Genomic DNA, 16,674 nt, shown 5'->3' with positions numbered 1-16,674 from the left:
CTCATTTTGGAAATTTTAGTTCAAAAAGTTTTGTTTTGTTGTAGGTAACCTTTAGGTTGCCAACCACATGCTATTTACATCCTGAAACATTTGGATGGTAAATTGCGCAGTCTGCGAGACGGCTCGCACTGGTTCATTATTGGGAAGTGTGTCTTGTCCTAAAATTCGGTTTTGAAAAAAAAAATGAGGGTGTCACACAGTGACCAATTATAAAGGGAGTAATTGGCACTAAAGGACAGATAGACTATCGTATGAGATGTTAAACCAAGATAGTTACAGACACCATGCTTGTTTCCACATAACTCCAGAAGCTCCAGGACCGGAAAAGAAAAGAGAAGAGCCATGAGGACTTCCTTCACATGGGTCATCATCATGATAATGGACATTTGGTTGCGAGTGAACGCGAACCCCATGACCTCAAGCCCCCCAGCCGTTAATGTTTCACTTCCCCACAGTACCCAGAGCCCAGTCACCAGCGACACCACACCATCTTGGTGTGCCAGGTTTATAACCTGGTACTCCCTGTCCTACGTAATAGAAACCTTATTGGTATTGGCGATACTCTGCTGCATCGTGCAGACTATGCGTTTAAGAAAATGGAGAAGGAGAGCCTACCGCACTCGCACCCCGGTATATAGGATCAGATCCCCTATTTTCAGATACGACCAGACCCCCGACCCCCGACCCCCGCGATCTATAATAAAGAGCATTCATTTGCGGTTTTATTGTAAATAAAGAAATGTTCAGAATATTCATGAGCAATTGTACGATCCTGAGCTTGACTGCCAAGCCAGGAAAAATGTGTATGAACTGCTATGATTTTGTTTGTATGGTTGAGGAAGTTAGAATGATGAAATGCTTAAGTGAGAGTAGTGTATTAAGAATAGTTAGAGGTTCCCATTTTATAGTTTTGTATTGCATGTCCCTGTTTGACATAGCGCCCCTTAGAATTGACAGTTAAAAAATTTTTTGCATAGTTATGGTCAGTGTAGAGGCCATGAAAGAAGTGCCCCCCAGGTCAGGGAATGGAAAGCAACATAGTTATGTGATCCTTCACACTTTGCGTTACTTCGGATCACAAGGAGGGAGTGTAGCCACCTACATTGGCCAACTCCCGATTTAAAATGGCGAACGGCAAAGGCTGATGGAAAAGTCAGCCAACAAGACAGAAACCAGCAGCTGCAGGTTTGCTGTGTATTTACCTCTGCAAAGGCCAGACAACATCGATACCAGCGACCATCAGCATAACAAAGTAGCAGCCACCTGCATACTGATGAGCAATCCCCGGGAACAATAAGTAACATTTTGGACACACAAAGCAAAGCCAGACTCCTCGGCGCCAGCAGGAGCCAACACAAAGGGAGGTGAACGAGCACCTCAAGACCGCCCATCGATCAGGGAACCACTCCAGTATTGGAGAAATCAAACCAAGCGATTGGGACAAAGTCCAATCACTTGGGACCAGGTACAGGGTCCGCCCCGAAAGGCGGGAAGCCCCTGGGGACTATAAGAGTTGCGCCCCAAGTTCAAATTGCTCTCTACACTCTTCACCTCTTCTTCCTGCCCGGGTCACCCAGCAACACAAACCAACATTGACCGTGACCGGTGCAGTGATCGCCGAAAGCCCGTAAGTCTTAATTCAACGCTCGCTACGAGACAGGCGCTCCTATCTACCAATCCGTACCAACTTCGAATCCCGCAGACTCAGAACCCGAACGAAAGGCCATTTGTTCCCCTGACCTGCTGGGCCAATCCGAAGTTAAGTATAGGCCTGTTAGTTGGAGAAGTAGCTTAGACGTAGAATTTGTGCATGAGTAGCGATTACTGTGTATAATAAATGTGCTTTGATTTAAATCTTACTAATCGGTGTATTGGGTTATTGATCATTACTCGGACTTGAACCTCATGGCAGTATCATAAAGATACCTGGCGACTGAGAGCAAAGGTAATAAAACAGAGCAATTGAACCAAGAAGAAAGTTAGCAACAGTAGTAATCCAGAGATCACTACCTTTGAGGTCCTACTTTTCAACTTACTTCCTAACACCCTATATTTTGCTTTTAGGACCCAATTTTCTTTTGTTTTTATAAACATTTTATTGAGGTATTTTTTGGTTTTACAGCGACAACAAAATAAACAATATACCTGAATCTATAAACATAGTGCAAAAGCCGTCTTCCTCCCTTACAGGTCCCACCTTTTATTGACCCCCTATTCTAAGCTAAACTAACCCCCACCCTTCTGCTGACGATTAATTTTCCGCAAAGAAGTTGACGAATGGTTGCCACCTCCAGACGAACTCTAACAGTGACCATCTCAAGGCGAACTTGATTTTCTCCAAACAGAGAAAGCTAGCCATATCCGATAGCCAGGTCTCCGACTTCGGGGACTTTGAGTCCCTCCAAGCTAATAATATCCATCTCCGGGGTACGGAAGCAAAGGCCAGAACGTCTGCCTCTTCCTCCTCCTGGTTTCCCGGATCTTCCGACACCCCGAAAATCGCCACCTCTGGACTCGGTGCCACCCTTGTTTTTAACACCGTGGACATGACACCTGCAAACCCCTGCCAGAATCCCCTAAGCTTTGGATATGTCCAGAACATGTGGACATGGTTCGCTGGCCCTCCTGCACACTTTGCACACCTATCTTCTACCCCAAAAACCCTGCTCATCTGAGCCACTATCATGTGAGCCCGGTGAACGACCTTGAATTGTATCAGGCTAAGCCTGGCACATGTTGTGGATGCGTTGGCTCTACTCAACGTGTCCGCCCATATACCATCCTCTATCTCTCCTCCCAGCTCCTCCTCTCACTTGCACTTCAGCTCCTCGGTCTGCGTCTCCTCTGACCCCATAAGTTCCTTGTAAATGTCCGAAACCCTCCCTTCTCCCACCCACCCTCTGGAAACTACCCTGTGCTGTATCCCCCTTGGTGGTAGGAGCGGGAAGGTTGAAACCTGCCTGCGTAGGAAGTCCCACACCTGCAGGTACCTGAATTTGTTTCCCCTCGTCAATCCAAATTTCTCCTCCAGCTCCCTCAAGCTAGGAAAGCTCCCCTCTGTAAACATATCCCCCATCTGCTCTCTGCCATCTCCGGAACCCCCTGTCCATCCATCCCGGGGCAAACCGGTGATTATTACAAATTGGAGACCAAACCAATGCTCCCACATGCCTCCTCCATTGCCCCCAGACTCTCCGGGCCCCCACCACCACGGGGGCTGGTGGAGTACCGGGCCGGCGGGAACGGCAGAGGCGCCGTTATCAACGCCCCTAACCTGGTGCCTTTACATGAAGCCGCCTCCATACGCTCCCATGCCGACCCTCCCCCCACCACCCACTTCCTAATCATGGCTATATTCGCCGCCCAATAGTAGTTACTAAAGTTTGGCAGCGCCAGCCCGCCCTCTCCCCGGCTCCGCTCAAGCATCCCCCTCCTTACTCGCGGGGTCTTGCCTGCCCATACAAAGCCCGTGATCACTTTGTTGACCTGTTTAAAAAAGAACCGTGGAATAAAGATGGGGAGACACTGGAACACAAACAGGAATCTCGGGAGGACAGTCATCTTCACCGTCTGCACCCTCCCGGCTAGTGACAGCGGGAGCGCGTCCCCCCCTCCGAAAATCGTCCTTCATTTGGTCTACTAATCGGGCTAGATTTAACTTGTGCAGCTGTTCCCATTCCCGCGCCACCTGGATGCCTAGATACCTAAAGCTTCCCCCTACCGCTCTAAACGGCAGCTCCCCCAATCACCTCTCCTGTCCCCTTGCCTGGACCTCAAACATCTCACCTTTCCCCATATTCAGTTTGTACCCCGAAAACCGGCCAAATTCCCCCAGAATCCTCATGATTTCTTCCATCCCCTCTGCTGGGTCCGATACATACAGGAGCAGGTCATCTGCGTAAAACGAGACTCTGTGCTCTTCTTCTTCACCTCCCGCCCGGGATCAGCCCCTTGAGGCTCTCAGTGCAATAGCCAGTGGCTCTATGGCTAATGCGAACAACAGTGGGGAGAGGGGGCATCCCTGTCTCGTCTCCCAATGCAGCCTAAAAAAGTCCGATGTTGTCCCTATTCGTCCGTACGCTCGCCACAGAAGCCTGATACAGCAACCTGAAGTAGTCGATAAAGCCCCGCCCAAATCCGAACCGTCCCAGTACCTCCCACAGATATTCCCATTCTACTCAATCAAAGGCCTTCTGTGTCCATTGCGACCACTACCTCCACCTCCCTACCTTCCGGGGGCATCATGATCACGTTATTGACGACCAACTGTCTTCCCTTAACAAACCCCGTCTGTCCTCCCCAATAACGTCCGGAACACAATCCTCAATCCTAGAGGACAAACTTTTAGCCAGCAGTTTGGCGTCCACATTCAATAGGGATATCGGCCTGTAGGACCCACACAGCTCCGGGTTCTTGTCCCGCTTCAGGATCAGCGAAATCATGGCCTGTGACATCGTCGAGGAAAGCACCCCTCTCTCCCTTGCCTCATTGAATGTCCTCATCAACAACGGCCCCAATATCCCAGAGAACCTTTTATATAGAACTCCACTGGGTACCCTTCCGGCCCTGGGGCTTTACCCGACTGCATGGCCTTCAGACCTTTCGCTATCTCTTCCATCCCGATTGGGGCCCCCAGCCCTTCTACCAGCTCCCCGTCCACCTTCGGGAAATTCAGCTCCCCTAGAAAGTGCTTCATCCCCTTTGGCCCCGTTGGGGGTTCTGACCCATACAGCCTACTGTAAAACTCCTTAAATGCCTTATTCACCCCTGCTGAGTCTCCCACCAGGTTCCCGTCTCCATCCTTTACTTTCCCTATCTCCCTGGCTGCCTCCCTCTTTCCACGCTGCTGTGCAAGCATTCTGCTGGCCTTCTCTCCATGCTCAGAAATCGCCCCCCTCGCCTTTCTCAGCTGCTCCACCGCCCTCCCTGTGGTTAACAAGCCGAACTCCGCCTGTAGGCTCCGCCGTTCCCTTAAAAGTCCTGCCTCTGGGGTCTCCGCATACCTCCTGTCAACCTGTAGTATCTCCTTTACCAGTCGGTCCGTCTCTGCCCTGTCCACCTTCTCCCTATGGGCCCATATTGAGATCAGCTCTCCTCTAACCACCGCCTTCAATGTTTCCCAGACCGCCACTGCCGAAATTTCCCCCGTGTCGTTGACTTCCAGGTAGTTCTGAATACATTTCCTCAGCCGCCCGCACACCTCTTCGTCAGCTAGAAGACCCACGTCTAACCTCCAGTGCGGACACTGGTTACTATCTTTACTAACCTGTAGGTCGACCCAATTTTAAAAAAATAAGTAAATAAATCTATTGTTTGTATCAATGTACACCATGACCACTGGCTATTCACCCTTCCCCTCCAGAATGTCCTGGAGCCTCTCCAATATCCTTGATCTTCGTACCGGGAAGGCAACATACCAGCCTGGAGTCCTGTTTGCAGCTATCTGTTCCACTTACAATTGAATCCTCCTTAACTCTTGCATTCCCACACTTCTTACTCCTCCCCTGTGCAGAGCCAACTATGGTGCAATGGATTTGCCTGCTGCTGCTTACCTGCACCGCCCCCCCCCCCCCCCCCCCAAATGAGGTCATTTCCCCCAACAGTATGTCTGCTTTGCAGGGGAATGGCCACAGGAAATTCCTGCACTGCCTGCCTGGTTGTCACCTATCCCCTTTCTTCCGACGGAGTCTTAGCCTGCAATGTGATTACCTCTCTGTACGTGCTAACCCATGATACTCTCCACCTTGCAGATGTTCCAGTGTTCCCAGCCACAATCAAACAAGTGTTCTGCTTGGAAACCACAGATGTCCAATTGTCAAACTTTTTTTCTGCCTTCAGGGTATTGGGAATGTCAACATTAGTATGAAAATTATAATCTCCATGCCAACCCAACCCAGTACAAATGCATTAGGATGACAGTGAGCATAAGACAATTTGAAGTGCCTCGAATAAAAAGGATAGAGTTCCTTTTTGAACAAGATGGATAGACTTCTTGGTGCCTTCCAAATCCAATTTAATACTGAATCCAACTAGCTTTTGCTGTGCACATTTATGCAAGAGTGCTAAGGAGAGCAGTTTTCATTTGTTTTAGCAATGCTAAAATGCAACAAGGCAGATGAAGATGGGGATCTTATTTTATTGAGAACACCATAAAGACAGAACCAGAATTACATTTGCAGCAGAAATTTGCAATGCTGCACAGCAATCTCAATTTCAATGTACATTGCAACGCTACAGATGATCACATTTTTTTAAGATCACATCACAGCTTAAATAATAGAAATTAAAAAGTAGCTCTCCACTGACCCAAAGCCAACTGGAATTCATTGAAGGGGCTTTCAATAGATGCAGCAGACTCAACATTGGGTAGCAAAAAATTTTTTTTTTAATTGCAACAGCAGAGCGTATGGGATGCAAACATCATTCCAGTTCCGAGGGAACCGTGGACATGAACCATGCAGCAATGTGTAACTGATAACCATAAATTGAAGACCTAGTCCAAGTTAGTCAATCTTCAGTTACAATTCACTGTGTTTAAACTCTCTCAATGTTTTGTACTTTTATCTTGGTTCCCTGTTACAGCAGCACCATATTGTGACTTGAAAAACAGTTTTAATATTCTTCCCCTTCCTCCTCTCCTTCCCCTTCTACAGAATCAACGCCGACTTCTTCATAATCTTTCTCCAGAGCAGCCATGTCCTCACGGGCCTCTGAGAACTCGCCTTCCTCCATACCCTCACCAACATACCAGTGAACAAAGGCGCGCTTGGCATACATCAGGTCAAACTTGTGGTCCAGGCGAGCCCAAGCTTCAGCAATGGCTGTGGTGTTGCTCAGCATACACACAGCCCGCTGAACCTTGGCCAGGTCACCTCCAGGTACCACAGTGGGAGGCTGGTAGTTGATACCAACCTTGAAACCAGTTGGACACCAATCCACAAATTGGATGCTACGTTTAGTTTTAATAGTAGCAATAGCTGCATTGACATCTTTTGGCACCACGTCACCCCGGTAAAGGAGACAGCAGGCCATGTACTTGCCATGGCGGGGGTCACATTTGACCATCTGGTTGGCTGGCTCAAAGCAAGCATTGGTAATCTCAGACACAGAAAGCTGCTCATGATAGGCTTTCTCAGCCGAGATAACTGGTGCATATGTGGCCAATGGGAAGTGGATACGGGGGTATGGTACCAAGTTGGTCTGGAACTCTGTCAGATCAACATTCAGGGCACCATCAAAGCGGAGTGAGGCAGTGATAGAGGACACTATCTGGCTAATGAGACGGTTCAGGTTGGTATAAGTTGGCCGGTCAATGTCAAGGTTTCGTCGGCAGATGTCGTAGATGGCTTCATTGTCAACCATGAAAGCACAATCAGAATGCTCCAGGGTGGTGTGAGTGGTCAGGATAGAGTTGTAGGGTTCTACCACTGCAGTAGACACTTGTGGAGCTGGGTAGATGGAGAATTCAAGCTTGGATTTCTTGCCATAGTCAACAGAGAGACGCTCCATCAGCAGGGATGTAAAACCAGAGCCAGTGCCACCACCAAAGCTGTGGAAGACCAGGAAACCCTGGAGACCTGTGCATTGGTCAGCCTGTAAAAAAAAAAAAGAGGCAAGTAAAAACAAGTACATCAAGAGTTGCTATCCTAAAAGCAGCAACGTCATGAAATTCTTTTGACATGCTGGGCAACTAATCTAGTCTGTCTCTTCCAATGCAATTCTATTAAAAGATATCTCAATAGTAAAACTACCCTCAGATGGATGTAAAAAAAATCGTTACCATCACAAAGAGATTATACTCTACAATATGTAACTCACCAGTTTACGGACTCGGTCCAGAACCAGGTCAATGATCTCCTTGCCAATTGTGTAATGCCCACGGGCATAGTTATTGGCTGCATCTTCCTTCCCAGTGATGAGCTGTTCGGGGTGGAAGAGCTGGCGGTAAGTGCCAGTACGAACCTCATCTGCAAATCAAAGCACAAAATTGGTCAGCAGTTGACCAAAGATGGTCACACAGCATGTTGTGACTGGTCCGCTTGGTTCTATAAAGCTTTGAGCTTGTGCATAATTATCTTCCAAATAGACTTGATTTAGCATTTTGTCTGTAATGTTGCTACTTTAAAAATATATTTGAAGGGGCGGCACGGTGGCACAGTGGTTAGCACTGCAGCTGATGACGCTGATGACCCAGAGTTGATCCTGGCCCCGGATCATTGCCTGTGTGGAGTTTTCACATTCTCCCAGTGACTGCGTGGGTCCCACCCCAAGAAACCAAAGATGTGCAGGTTAGGTGGATTGGCATTCCAAATTGCCCCTTCATTGGAACAAAAAACAATTAGGTACTCCAAATTTATTTTAAAATATATATATCTAAAAATAGTTTACCTATGACAGTTGGCTCCAAGTCCACGAACACAGCTCGTGGAACATGTTTGCCTGCTCCCGTTTCACTGAAGAAAGTGTTGAAGGAATCATCGCCACCTCCGATGGTTTTGTCACTGGGCATCTGCCCATTAGGCTGGATGCCGTGTTCCAAGCAGTAGAGCTCCCAGCAGGCATTCCCAATCTGGACTCCAGCCTGGCCAACATGGATACTGATACACTCACGCTATGGAGAGAGAAGGGAACATTAATGCAGTCATTATTAATGGATTGTACTGCATCTGATTTGCAATATTACAGAAAGCTCCAAAGCCAATTAGGATCTGCAATTTTAAAAATCCTAGCACATATGTTTTAAGTGATAAATTGTATAAGGTTTCTCTTGAATGATTCATCTGGATGTTAAATTGCATAAGGTTTCTCTTCAACAATTTAGCTCCTCAAGAAGTTGTCCTTTTAGATGACACTTGGTCAATTTGGTGTTGCATTGGCGCTAGTGGGGAAAGCTGCACATGCGCAGCTAGTGGGGCCAGACTGACAGTGAGTTCTGGGAGATGTAGTTTCCCCCCACCTCTCCATGGAGGCTGCAGCCAGTACCGCAACTACACTACCCACAATGTAGTGCGTATTGCGGCACCCACAGGCCGGAGAGTGTCCGCCATGTTAGCAGCCAGACTGTGCTGTGCACCGTCTCCATCCATCCGTCAGTAACAGTTGCCGCTAGATTCCCTCTAGTGCTGGAGGAAAACAAAGCAAAGAGCTTTGCTGGAGCCCATCTGCTGACGGATTTCGCTCTGAACCCCTTTCTCCAAGCTCCATTATGTGGAGTATGTTAAATTAGAGTAAAATGAGAATTATTGGGCCGCCTCCACCCTCCAATCTGCTGTTCGATTTTAAACTGTGCAGCGACAGACTAACGGGAGAGTTACCAACTCCCGCCCAGCACCATCGCCTAAAGACAAATGGCGCGTTTGAAAAGCCGAGCGGATGAGAAGAAAACAGGTCCTGATTCTCGCGGGTAAACTTCATCTTCAAAAGGCAGAGCGACCCCCCCCCCTTAGACACATTATGGAGCTGACAACATTCACTGACTGTCTCACCCCAACCAAATAATCCAACAGGCAATGTTCGCAAACACTGAAAACATCCCCACCCTGGACCCTTCAGGCGGGGAGGGCACATTGAGCGCCATCCCATCCAGCTTCAATATGAAACATTAAAGGCGAATTGGCTCTCCCTTTTTAACAATGTTGCCACGTTACTTCGTGTTTACATTGTTTTCATACCCAAAGATGTTGCACTTCAAACAGAATGCATCAGGATGGCGACAGTGGAGGTTCACAAGTCAATCTTGGTGCAACTTGCACCATTATTAGATCTTAATTATGGACGACGCGATTAGAAACTTGCTTTGAAATGAGAACATTGCGAACTCACCATTTTTGTTTCAAGTTGTATACGGATGAGAATGGCCTTATAAAAGATAGCTGTTACTTCGCCCGACAGTAACGAGTCGATGCAAGTAACCGAATGGGAGAGGTTGTCCGATGGCGCCTTTTTATATTGATGGAGGCTGGCCTCAATCCAGGCATTGGTTCCGATGTAGAAGGGAGGTAGCGGGAGAAGATGTCAGTCAGATTGGATTGGGCAAATGTACTTATTTTAAAACACGCCGGCTTAACGGTACAAATCCTCTCCGCAAAAAAGCACTGCAGAATGTACTAGAAACGCGGGTCTGAGCAAGTGCTAAGATTTGTAGGGGAAGAGTCCCCCTCCAGCCCTACATTTCAGTGTTACCAGCAATCCAGCCACGCCCTTCATCTTTCATAAATCTAATCTTAGAAAATCTGAAAAATCCTCACACTTCATCTCCTTAATATTTGTACAGGGATGCAGAGGTGTCTATAGGTGAACAACGAAGAAAGCTCAAGGGGTATTGATGTACAAGAAGAATGAAATCTGTGTTCTGCAGGCATCTGCAGTAAGGGCGGGGATGTGTGAGATTGCAGAATGCGGACTATGAGGAAAGCAATTTGACGGAGCCCACAGTTGCTGCAGAATTTAGATCACACTTCCATCATGTACGCTTGGCTTTTTATTTTAGAATGTGGAAAAGATCGACCTTGCTTACAATATTATACCAAAAATATTTTTCATAGAATTTGCAGTGCAGAAGGAGGCCATTCGGCCCATCGAGTCTGCACCGGCTCTTGGAAAGAGCACCCTACCCAACCGCACACCTCCACCCTATCCCCATAACCCAGTTACCCCACCCATCACTAAGGGCAATTTTGGACACTAAGGGGCAATTTATCATGGTCAATCCACCTAACCTGCACATCTTTGGACTGTGGGAGGAAACCGGAGCACCCGGAGGAAACCCACGCAGACACGGGGAGGATGTGCAGACTCCACACAGACAGTGACCCAAGCCGGAATCGAACCTGGGACCCTGGAGCTGTGAGGCAATTGTGCTATACACAATGCTACCATGTAACCGAAGTATTAAAATTTAAAAGCTGGGAGATGGGGATATAAATCGAGTAGACGGGAAAAATAGCAAAATTATGCAGAATTGTTAGTGTAGAATGAAGACATTCGGCCCACCGGCTCTCTGATGAGCATTTCAGCGAGCCATTCTCCTCCCTTCTCCCTGAACATTGATCATTTAATTCCCTCTCAAAGGCCTCACTTGAACCTGCCTCCACTACACTCAATTATTTTCCCCCTCATCACTTTTGCTTCTATTGCCAATGTGTACCCTCTTGCTCCTTTCACAAGTGGTTTGCCCCTGTCTTCTCTGTTCAGGCATACAGTACCCTTGAACTTTATTAATGGGGCACAGAGTACAAGAGCACAGAGGTTATGTTAAACTTGTATAAGATATTAGTTATACCTCAGCTGGAGTCATGCATACAGTGCTGAGCGTCCCATTTTAGGAAGGACATGAAAGCATTGGAGAGAGTGTGCACAAGAGGTTTACAAGAATGATTCCAGGGATAAGAAGCTGGAACGGCTGGGCTCTTTTCCTTGGAGAAGGCAGAGGGGTTTTATAGAAGTAGTAATTGTGAATATAATTTCATTTTCAACTTACTGTTGGATTGGAAGGGGTTCAAAAGGAAGGTAATAATCTCTTCTCGCATTGTGCGATAAGGGAGAAAGCAAAGTGAAGGAGCATAGACAAGCTCAAAGGACTGACAAGGGACAAAAGGCAGATTTATACCAAGCAAAGGTAACGCAGTGAGTAATTATTATAACACCTTTAACATAAAATCCCACAGCACAAGAGAGGAGGAAGGGAGCAAGCAGAGAACATTCTGAAAGCTTTGAAGACAAGGTTCTAAAAAGGCAGAGGGAAAGACATGGGGTTTGAAAAGAGTTCCAAGTCAGGCCAAGGCAGCTGTAAGCTCGACCACCAAACAGAATGGAGAAAACGTGCACAGGTAGCCAGATTCAGAGGACTGGAAGGTTTGAAAAAGCAGAGTGAAGCCACTAAGGAATTTGCAGCTGAAGACAAGAATGCAACCCCACCCCACACAAAAAACCCCCCACAACCTACAGGGTCCATTTACAGTCACCCAAAACTCAAACTGGACAGCATTGCACAATATCCGGAACTACAAAAATGTGCCGTTACCACTCATTAATTGAGGAACAACATGTCCAGAATGTCAACAAGACACCAAGGAAATTTTAGGCCACACACGTCAGTCCAACAGTACAAGGTCCTGTTACATAAGAGAGACAGTCTTGGCACTATTGGGTACTGTATGAATAGCTGAAATAACATGAAAAGAAAGTGAATAAAAATAGCCTCTGCAGCTGTTGGCCGTATTCTGTGCAACAATTAATTGTCTACATTCTATGTCCTGAAACTCCACGCCATCAGAAATTGGAAGCTGCAGCCTGCAGCCCCCTCTCCTCCACGCCCCCCCCCCAAAAAAAACCAATTCCTTCACTGCAGGTTTGTAGCTCCAGACAGAATCAAAAACTCTGCTTGATCCCATGTCTGTGTGGAATATTTTTTTTAAATGTCTAAACAGCTGTTTTACAGCAGTGTTGAATGCTGAGTGTACGTCTAAATGCTGTAAGTGATTTTAGTGCGTAAATTAAGGCAAGCAGTTCAAAGCTGAACCCAATTCACTTTACAAAGAACAGTTTTTTGGCGAGTTAATTGTAAAGACTGAATAGCACCAAGTATCACCGTTCTGTCTCAGTGGTAGCATTATCACCTCTGAATCGAAGATTGGGAATTCACGCCCCACTCCAGAGATTTAAAATGTCACCTCGGGTGTCTGAGGAACAATCAAATAACATTAGCGACGACAACAAAAAAAAACTCTGCAATATTTCTAGTGACATTTCTGGGGTGTATCAAAAAGACAATCTCTGAAGCCAAAAATTGAACTACAGAAAAAAAATCGACTGAGAATATTGGATACACATGTATATATTTACATAGAAGATAGCTTTTATAATAACTGTATCTGATAAGCCTGCGTGTCACGTGTCCCAGAAGTATGCCTTGGGTAACATTTTTCTGGGAGGCTTGTGTATCACCGTCGCCTATTCCTCGCTCCTACTGCGAAGAGATTCACTTTCTGATCACTAGGAAAGGGAGGGTTTAGTTAGAAATTGACAACGCAGCTTCCGGAAAATGTTATACAAATTGGTTAGAGTTCTTTTGAGTAGTAGATGAGGGAAATCGTTTAAATATGATGACTTTCCGAAAGTCATTGGTGAGGTACCTGAGACTAGATTTACTTGGCAAGATAGAATTTTGTATCAACAGGAATTTCATACAGTGGATGAGGAACTGGCTCTAATCCTGCAGTTAAAATGTGGTCGCTAATGGGTGTGTCTCAACCTGGAGACATGTGATGACACCCAGGGACTGGTCGTAGCACCAGCACCCCCTCTCCTTGTTTTTATGAATGGCAGCATGGAGGGTACGTTTACACATGATGCCTAAGGCAGCAGAAAACTGCAGTCAAACCAAATCAATTTAGATGTCCTACAGCAGTGGTTCTCAAACTTATTTGGCTGAATTGATTGGTGAAATGTTTAGAGGGGAGATGAGGAAAATGTTTTCATCTGGAGCGTTGTAGGGGTCTGCAGCTTACTACCTGAAAGGGTAGTAGAAGCAGAAACCCTCAATTCATTCAAAAGGTGGCTGAGTGTGCACTTCAAGCACCGTCATCTGCTGGGCTACGGACCAACTGCTGGAAAATACAATTAGGCTGGGGAGGCTCGCTTTTCGAGTGGTGCAGACATGACAAGGGCAGCACGGTAGCACAGTGGTTAGCACAGTTGTTTCTGCACTGGAAATTCTATGATGGGCCAAGTGCCCTCTTTCTGTGCCGTACACTTTCTATGATTCTTCAAATTGATTATGTTCAGATACCGGACCAGGAACCAATGTAAGTTAGGAAACTGGATGAGAAATTCCAACAATTTTGCTATTGTAAACAGCGAGGAAAAGATACATCACCCCCTAGCACTGCTGCCTCAAGGCGCCGAAGACCCGGGCTCGATCCTGGCCCCGGGTCACTGTACATGTGGAGTTTGCGCATTCTCCCCATGTCTGCCCCATGTGGGTCTCACCCCCACAACCCAAAGATGTGCAGGATAGGTGCATTGGCCACACTAAATTGCCCCTTAATTGGAAAAGAGAGAATTGGGTATTTTAAACTTATTTTAAAAAGGATACTTCACCCCCAGGAGTAATTCCACTGACAAACAAGGATCTTTTATATTAAAACAAACTTTATTCCTAGCACAGGGCCAACTCCATTAACATCACTGAAAATAGCTTACAATTAACAGTTAAAGAATTCTTAACAATAAAAGGAAGCACTTTAACTTCTAATTTCTCCCTTCTCTATCTCCAATTAAGCAAAGCCAGGTCAAAAGCCACTTGTAGATAAAGTTAGCAAACACTGGAATAATTGATGTCCTCTGTCTCGGGAGATGCTTTCAGCAAAGGAGAGAGACCCTTTCAGATATAACCTGCAAGTCCTGCTGACTTCGAGCTAAACTTACCTGCTACAAACCTGGCTCCTCCCATTAATATCATAATCTCTATCCCACAGAATGTCTTATGACCATCTGACTAAAGCTAAACACAACCCCTCAATTATCCAAACCCCAGGGACCCTTCTTTCCATAAACAAAAGTCCATTAGCCCTGTTCATGTGAACAATTAAATGGTTATAATCGATGATGATCCCACTTTTATGATTTCTTAATTACATCTTTTGCAGACACGCCGCCTGCCTGTGTTAAATCAGGATTTTAAAAAATATTACTGCAACAGATATATAATATGCCTTGGCGATAGAGCTGTTGGCAATGACCCTTAGAGCATCTAAGAACTGGAGAGGGATGGGGGGGGGGGGGGGGTAGGTGCCGAACATAGGGTTTCGCTGTATGCAGATGACGTTATTATAAATTTCGGACCCGTTGGGCAGCGTTAGGGACAGATTAAGGAGATCTTGGGGGAATTTGGACGGTTTTCAGAATATAAATTGAACATGGGAAAGAATCCGCTTCATCCTCCATCTGTTCTTGTTCGTTAGCAACCATCTAGTCAAAGATTGTTTCTGATAACTGAACCCCAGCCTCCCTATCTTTGCTCCTTGATATCCCCTCCTCCTGTCTCAATCTGTGGCTTTGTAATCTTGTTACTACACAATCTGGAAACGCCCCACGATATGCTTCCTGCAACACCTCAGTTGTTGCCTTTCGCTGGTGTTTCAACCACAGTAGGCATCACTCCGACCTGTGATCGAGCTATATCATTACCCAGGAGAAACTGTACCCCTGAAAAAGGTAATTTCTCCATTACACCTACCACTTTTCACTGGACTCTTTAAACTTACCTTACAGCATGGCAAAAATACACTGTTGCAAAAGAAAACGCAGCAGATCTGAGGATTGGGAGTGTCTCAGAAACCCATAAAGGTCTAGGGGCTGGTTTAGCACACTGGGCTAAATAGCTGGCTTTTAAAGCAGACCAAGGCAGGCCAGCAGCACGGTTCAATTCCCGTACCAGCCTCCCCGAACAGGCGCCGGAATGTGGCGACGAGGGGCTTTTCACAGTAACTTCATTGAAGCCTACTCGTGACAAGAAGCGATTTTCATTTCATTCACACTACTCCTTTCACCGCTAATTCCACATATTGGCAGGATTCTTCGTTTGGGAGACTATGTTCTCCTGCCGGAGTTGAATTGCACCTGATTTGTACTCCCACTGTGAACACAAATCAGGAAGTGATTCCCAATTCTTAGCCAGGCACAGTGGTTAGCACTGCTGACTCACAGCGTCAGTGATCCAGATTTGATTCCAGCCTTGGGTGACTGTGTGGAGTTTGCACTTTCTCCCTGTGTGTGCGTGGGTTTCCTCCGGCTGCTCTAGTTTCCTCCCACAGTTCAAAGATGTGCAGGTTAGGTGGATTGGCCATGCTAAATTGCCCTTTGGAATTCAAGGATGTGTCGGTTAGGTGGGGTAACAGGGTTACGAGGAGAGGGCGGGGGTGTGGGCCTAGGTAGGGTAATTTTTTAGAGGATCATGCAGACTCGATGGCCTCCTTCTGCACTGTAGGGATTCTAAGGATTGCAAGTGATTCCCTAGGGAATCCTGCTATGAGGCCATCATTTTGAGGGGTTCTGATAATGAGGTCCCATTGCTGCCACCCCCCCCCCCCCCCCTCCCCCCAATGCAATTCAGCACCCCCCCCGGGGTCTTTCCAGGTCACTCTCTTTCTTCCCCCCCCCACCTCACACCCCCAGCACAGTGGTGACCTAACCCGCCCCCCTTCCAGAGACTCCCTAAAGAGACCCACTAAATAACGAGACTCCTGAATAGAGGACCCCCCAGATAGCTCCTAAAGAAACCCCCGCAGCGACCTCCTAAATTTTTATTTAAAAAAATAAAGAAATTTAGGGTACCCAATTAATTTCCAAATTTAGCATGGCCAATCCACCTACCCTGCACATCTTTTGAGTTGTGGGGGTGAAACCCACACAAACATGAGGCAAATGTGCAAATTCCACATGGACAGTGACTCAGAGCCGGGATCGAACCTGGGACCTCTGCGCCGTGAGGCAGCAGCACTAACCACCGTGCTGCCCCGAGACCTCCTAAATAGAGAGACCCCCTAAATGAAGAGACCTCCACACAGATCCTCTAATTAAAGCGAGCCCCCCCCCCCCCACACAGAAAAGAAACCCCTGTCCAGAAGCCCCCCAGAAGAGAGATCTTTGTCAGGAAACCCCCTGAGGAGAGAA

The 16,674-nt window shown here is 46.8% G+C and overlaps 1 protein-coding gene across 2 annotated transcripts in view; it reads right to left on the bottom strand.

Moving 5' to 3' along the window:
- Positions 1-6,116: 6,116 nt before the first annotated feature.
- LOC140405403 (tubulin alpha chain) overlaps positions 6,117-16,674 on the bottom strand; it is a 34,103-nt gene continuing 23,545 nt past the window's right edge. Inside the window, exons 1-4 of one of the 2 annotated variants that reach the window (XM_072493764.1) lie at positions 9,823-10,040; positions 8,389-8,611; positions 7,819-7,967; positions 6,117-7,593 (exon numbers count right to left, since the gene is read on the bottom strand). In XM_072493764.1, coding sequence (XP_072349865.1) covers positions 6,613-7,593; positions 7,819-7,967; positions 8,389-8,611; positions 9,823-9,825 — 1,356 coding nt within the window. In that variant the 5' untranslated portion in view covers positions 9,826-10,040 and the 3' untranslated portion in view covers positions 6,117-6,612. Of the gene's footprint in view, positions 7,594-7,818; positions 7,968-8,388; positions 8,612-9,822; positions 10,041-16,674 lie in introns of those variants that run through there. The other variant, XM_072493765.1, reaches the window with a different exon arrangement.

The sequence above is a fragment of the Scyliorhinus torazame genome, chromosome X, assembly GCF_047496885.1.
Source record: "Scyliorhinus torazame isolate Kashiwa2021f chromosome X, sScyTor2.1, whole genome shotgun sequence".
NCBI lineage: Eukaryota > Metazoa > Chordata > Chondrichthyes > Carcharhiniformes > Scyliorhinidae > Scyliorhinus > Scyliorhinus torazame.
Note: the sequence above shows the minus strand (reverse complement) of the source record. Positions and strands in the feature narration are given on the sequence as shown.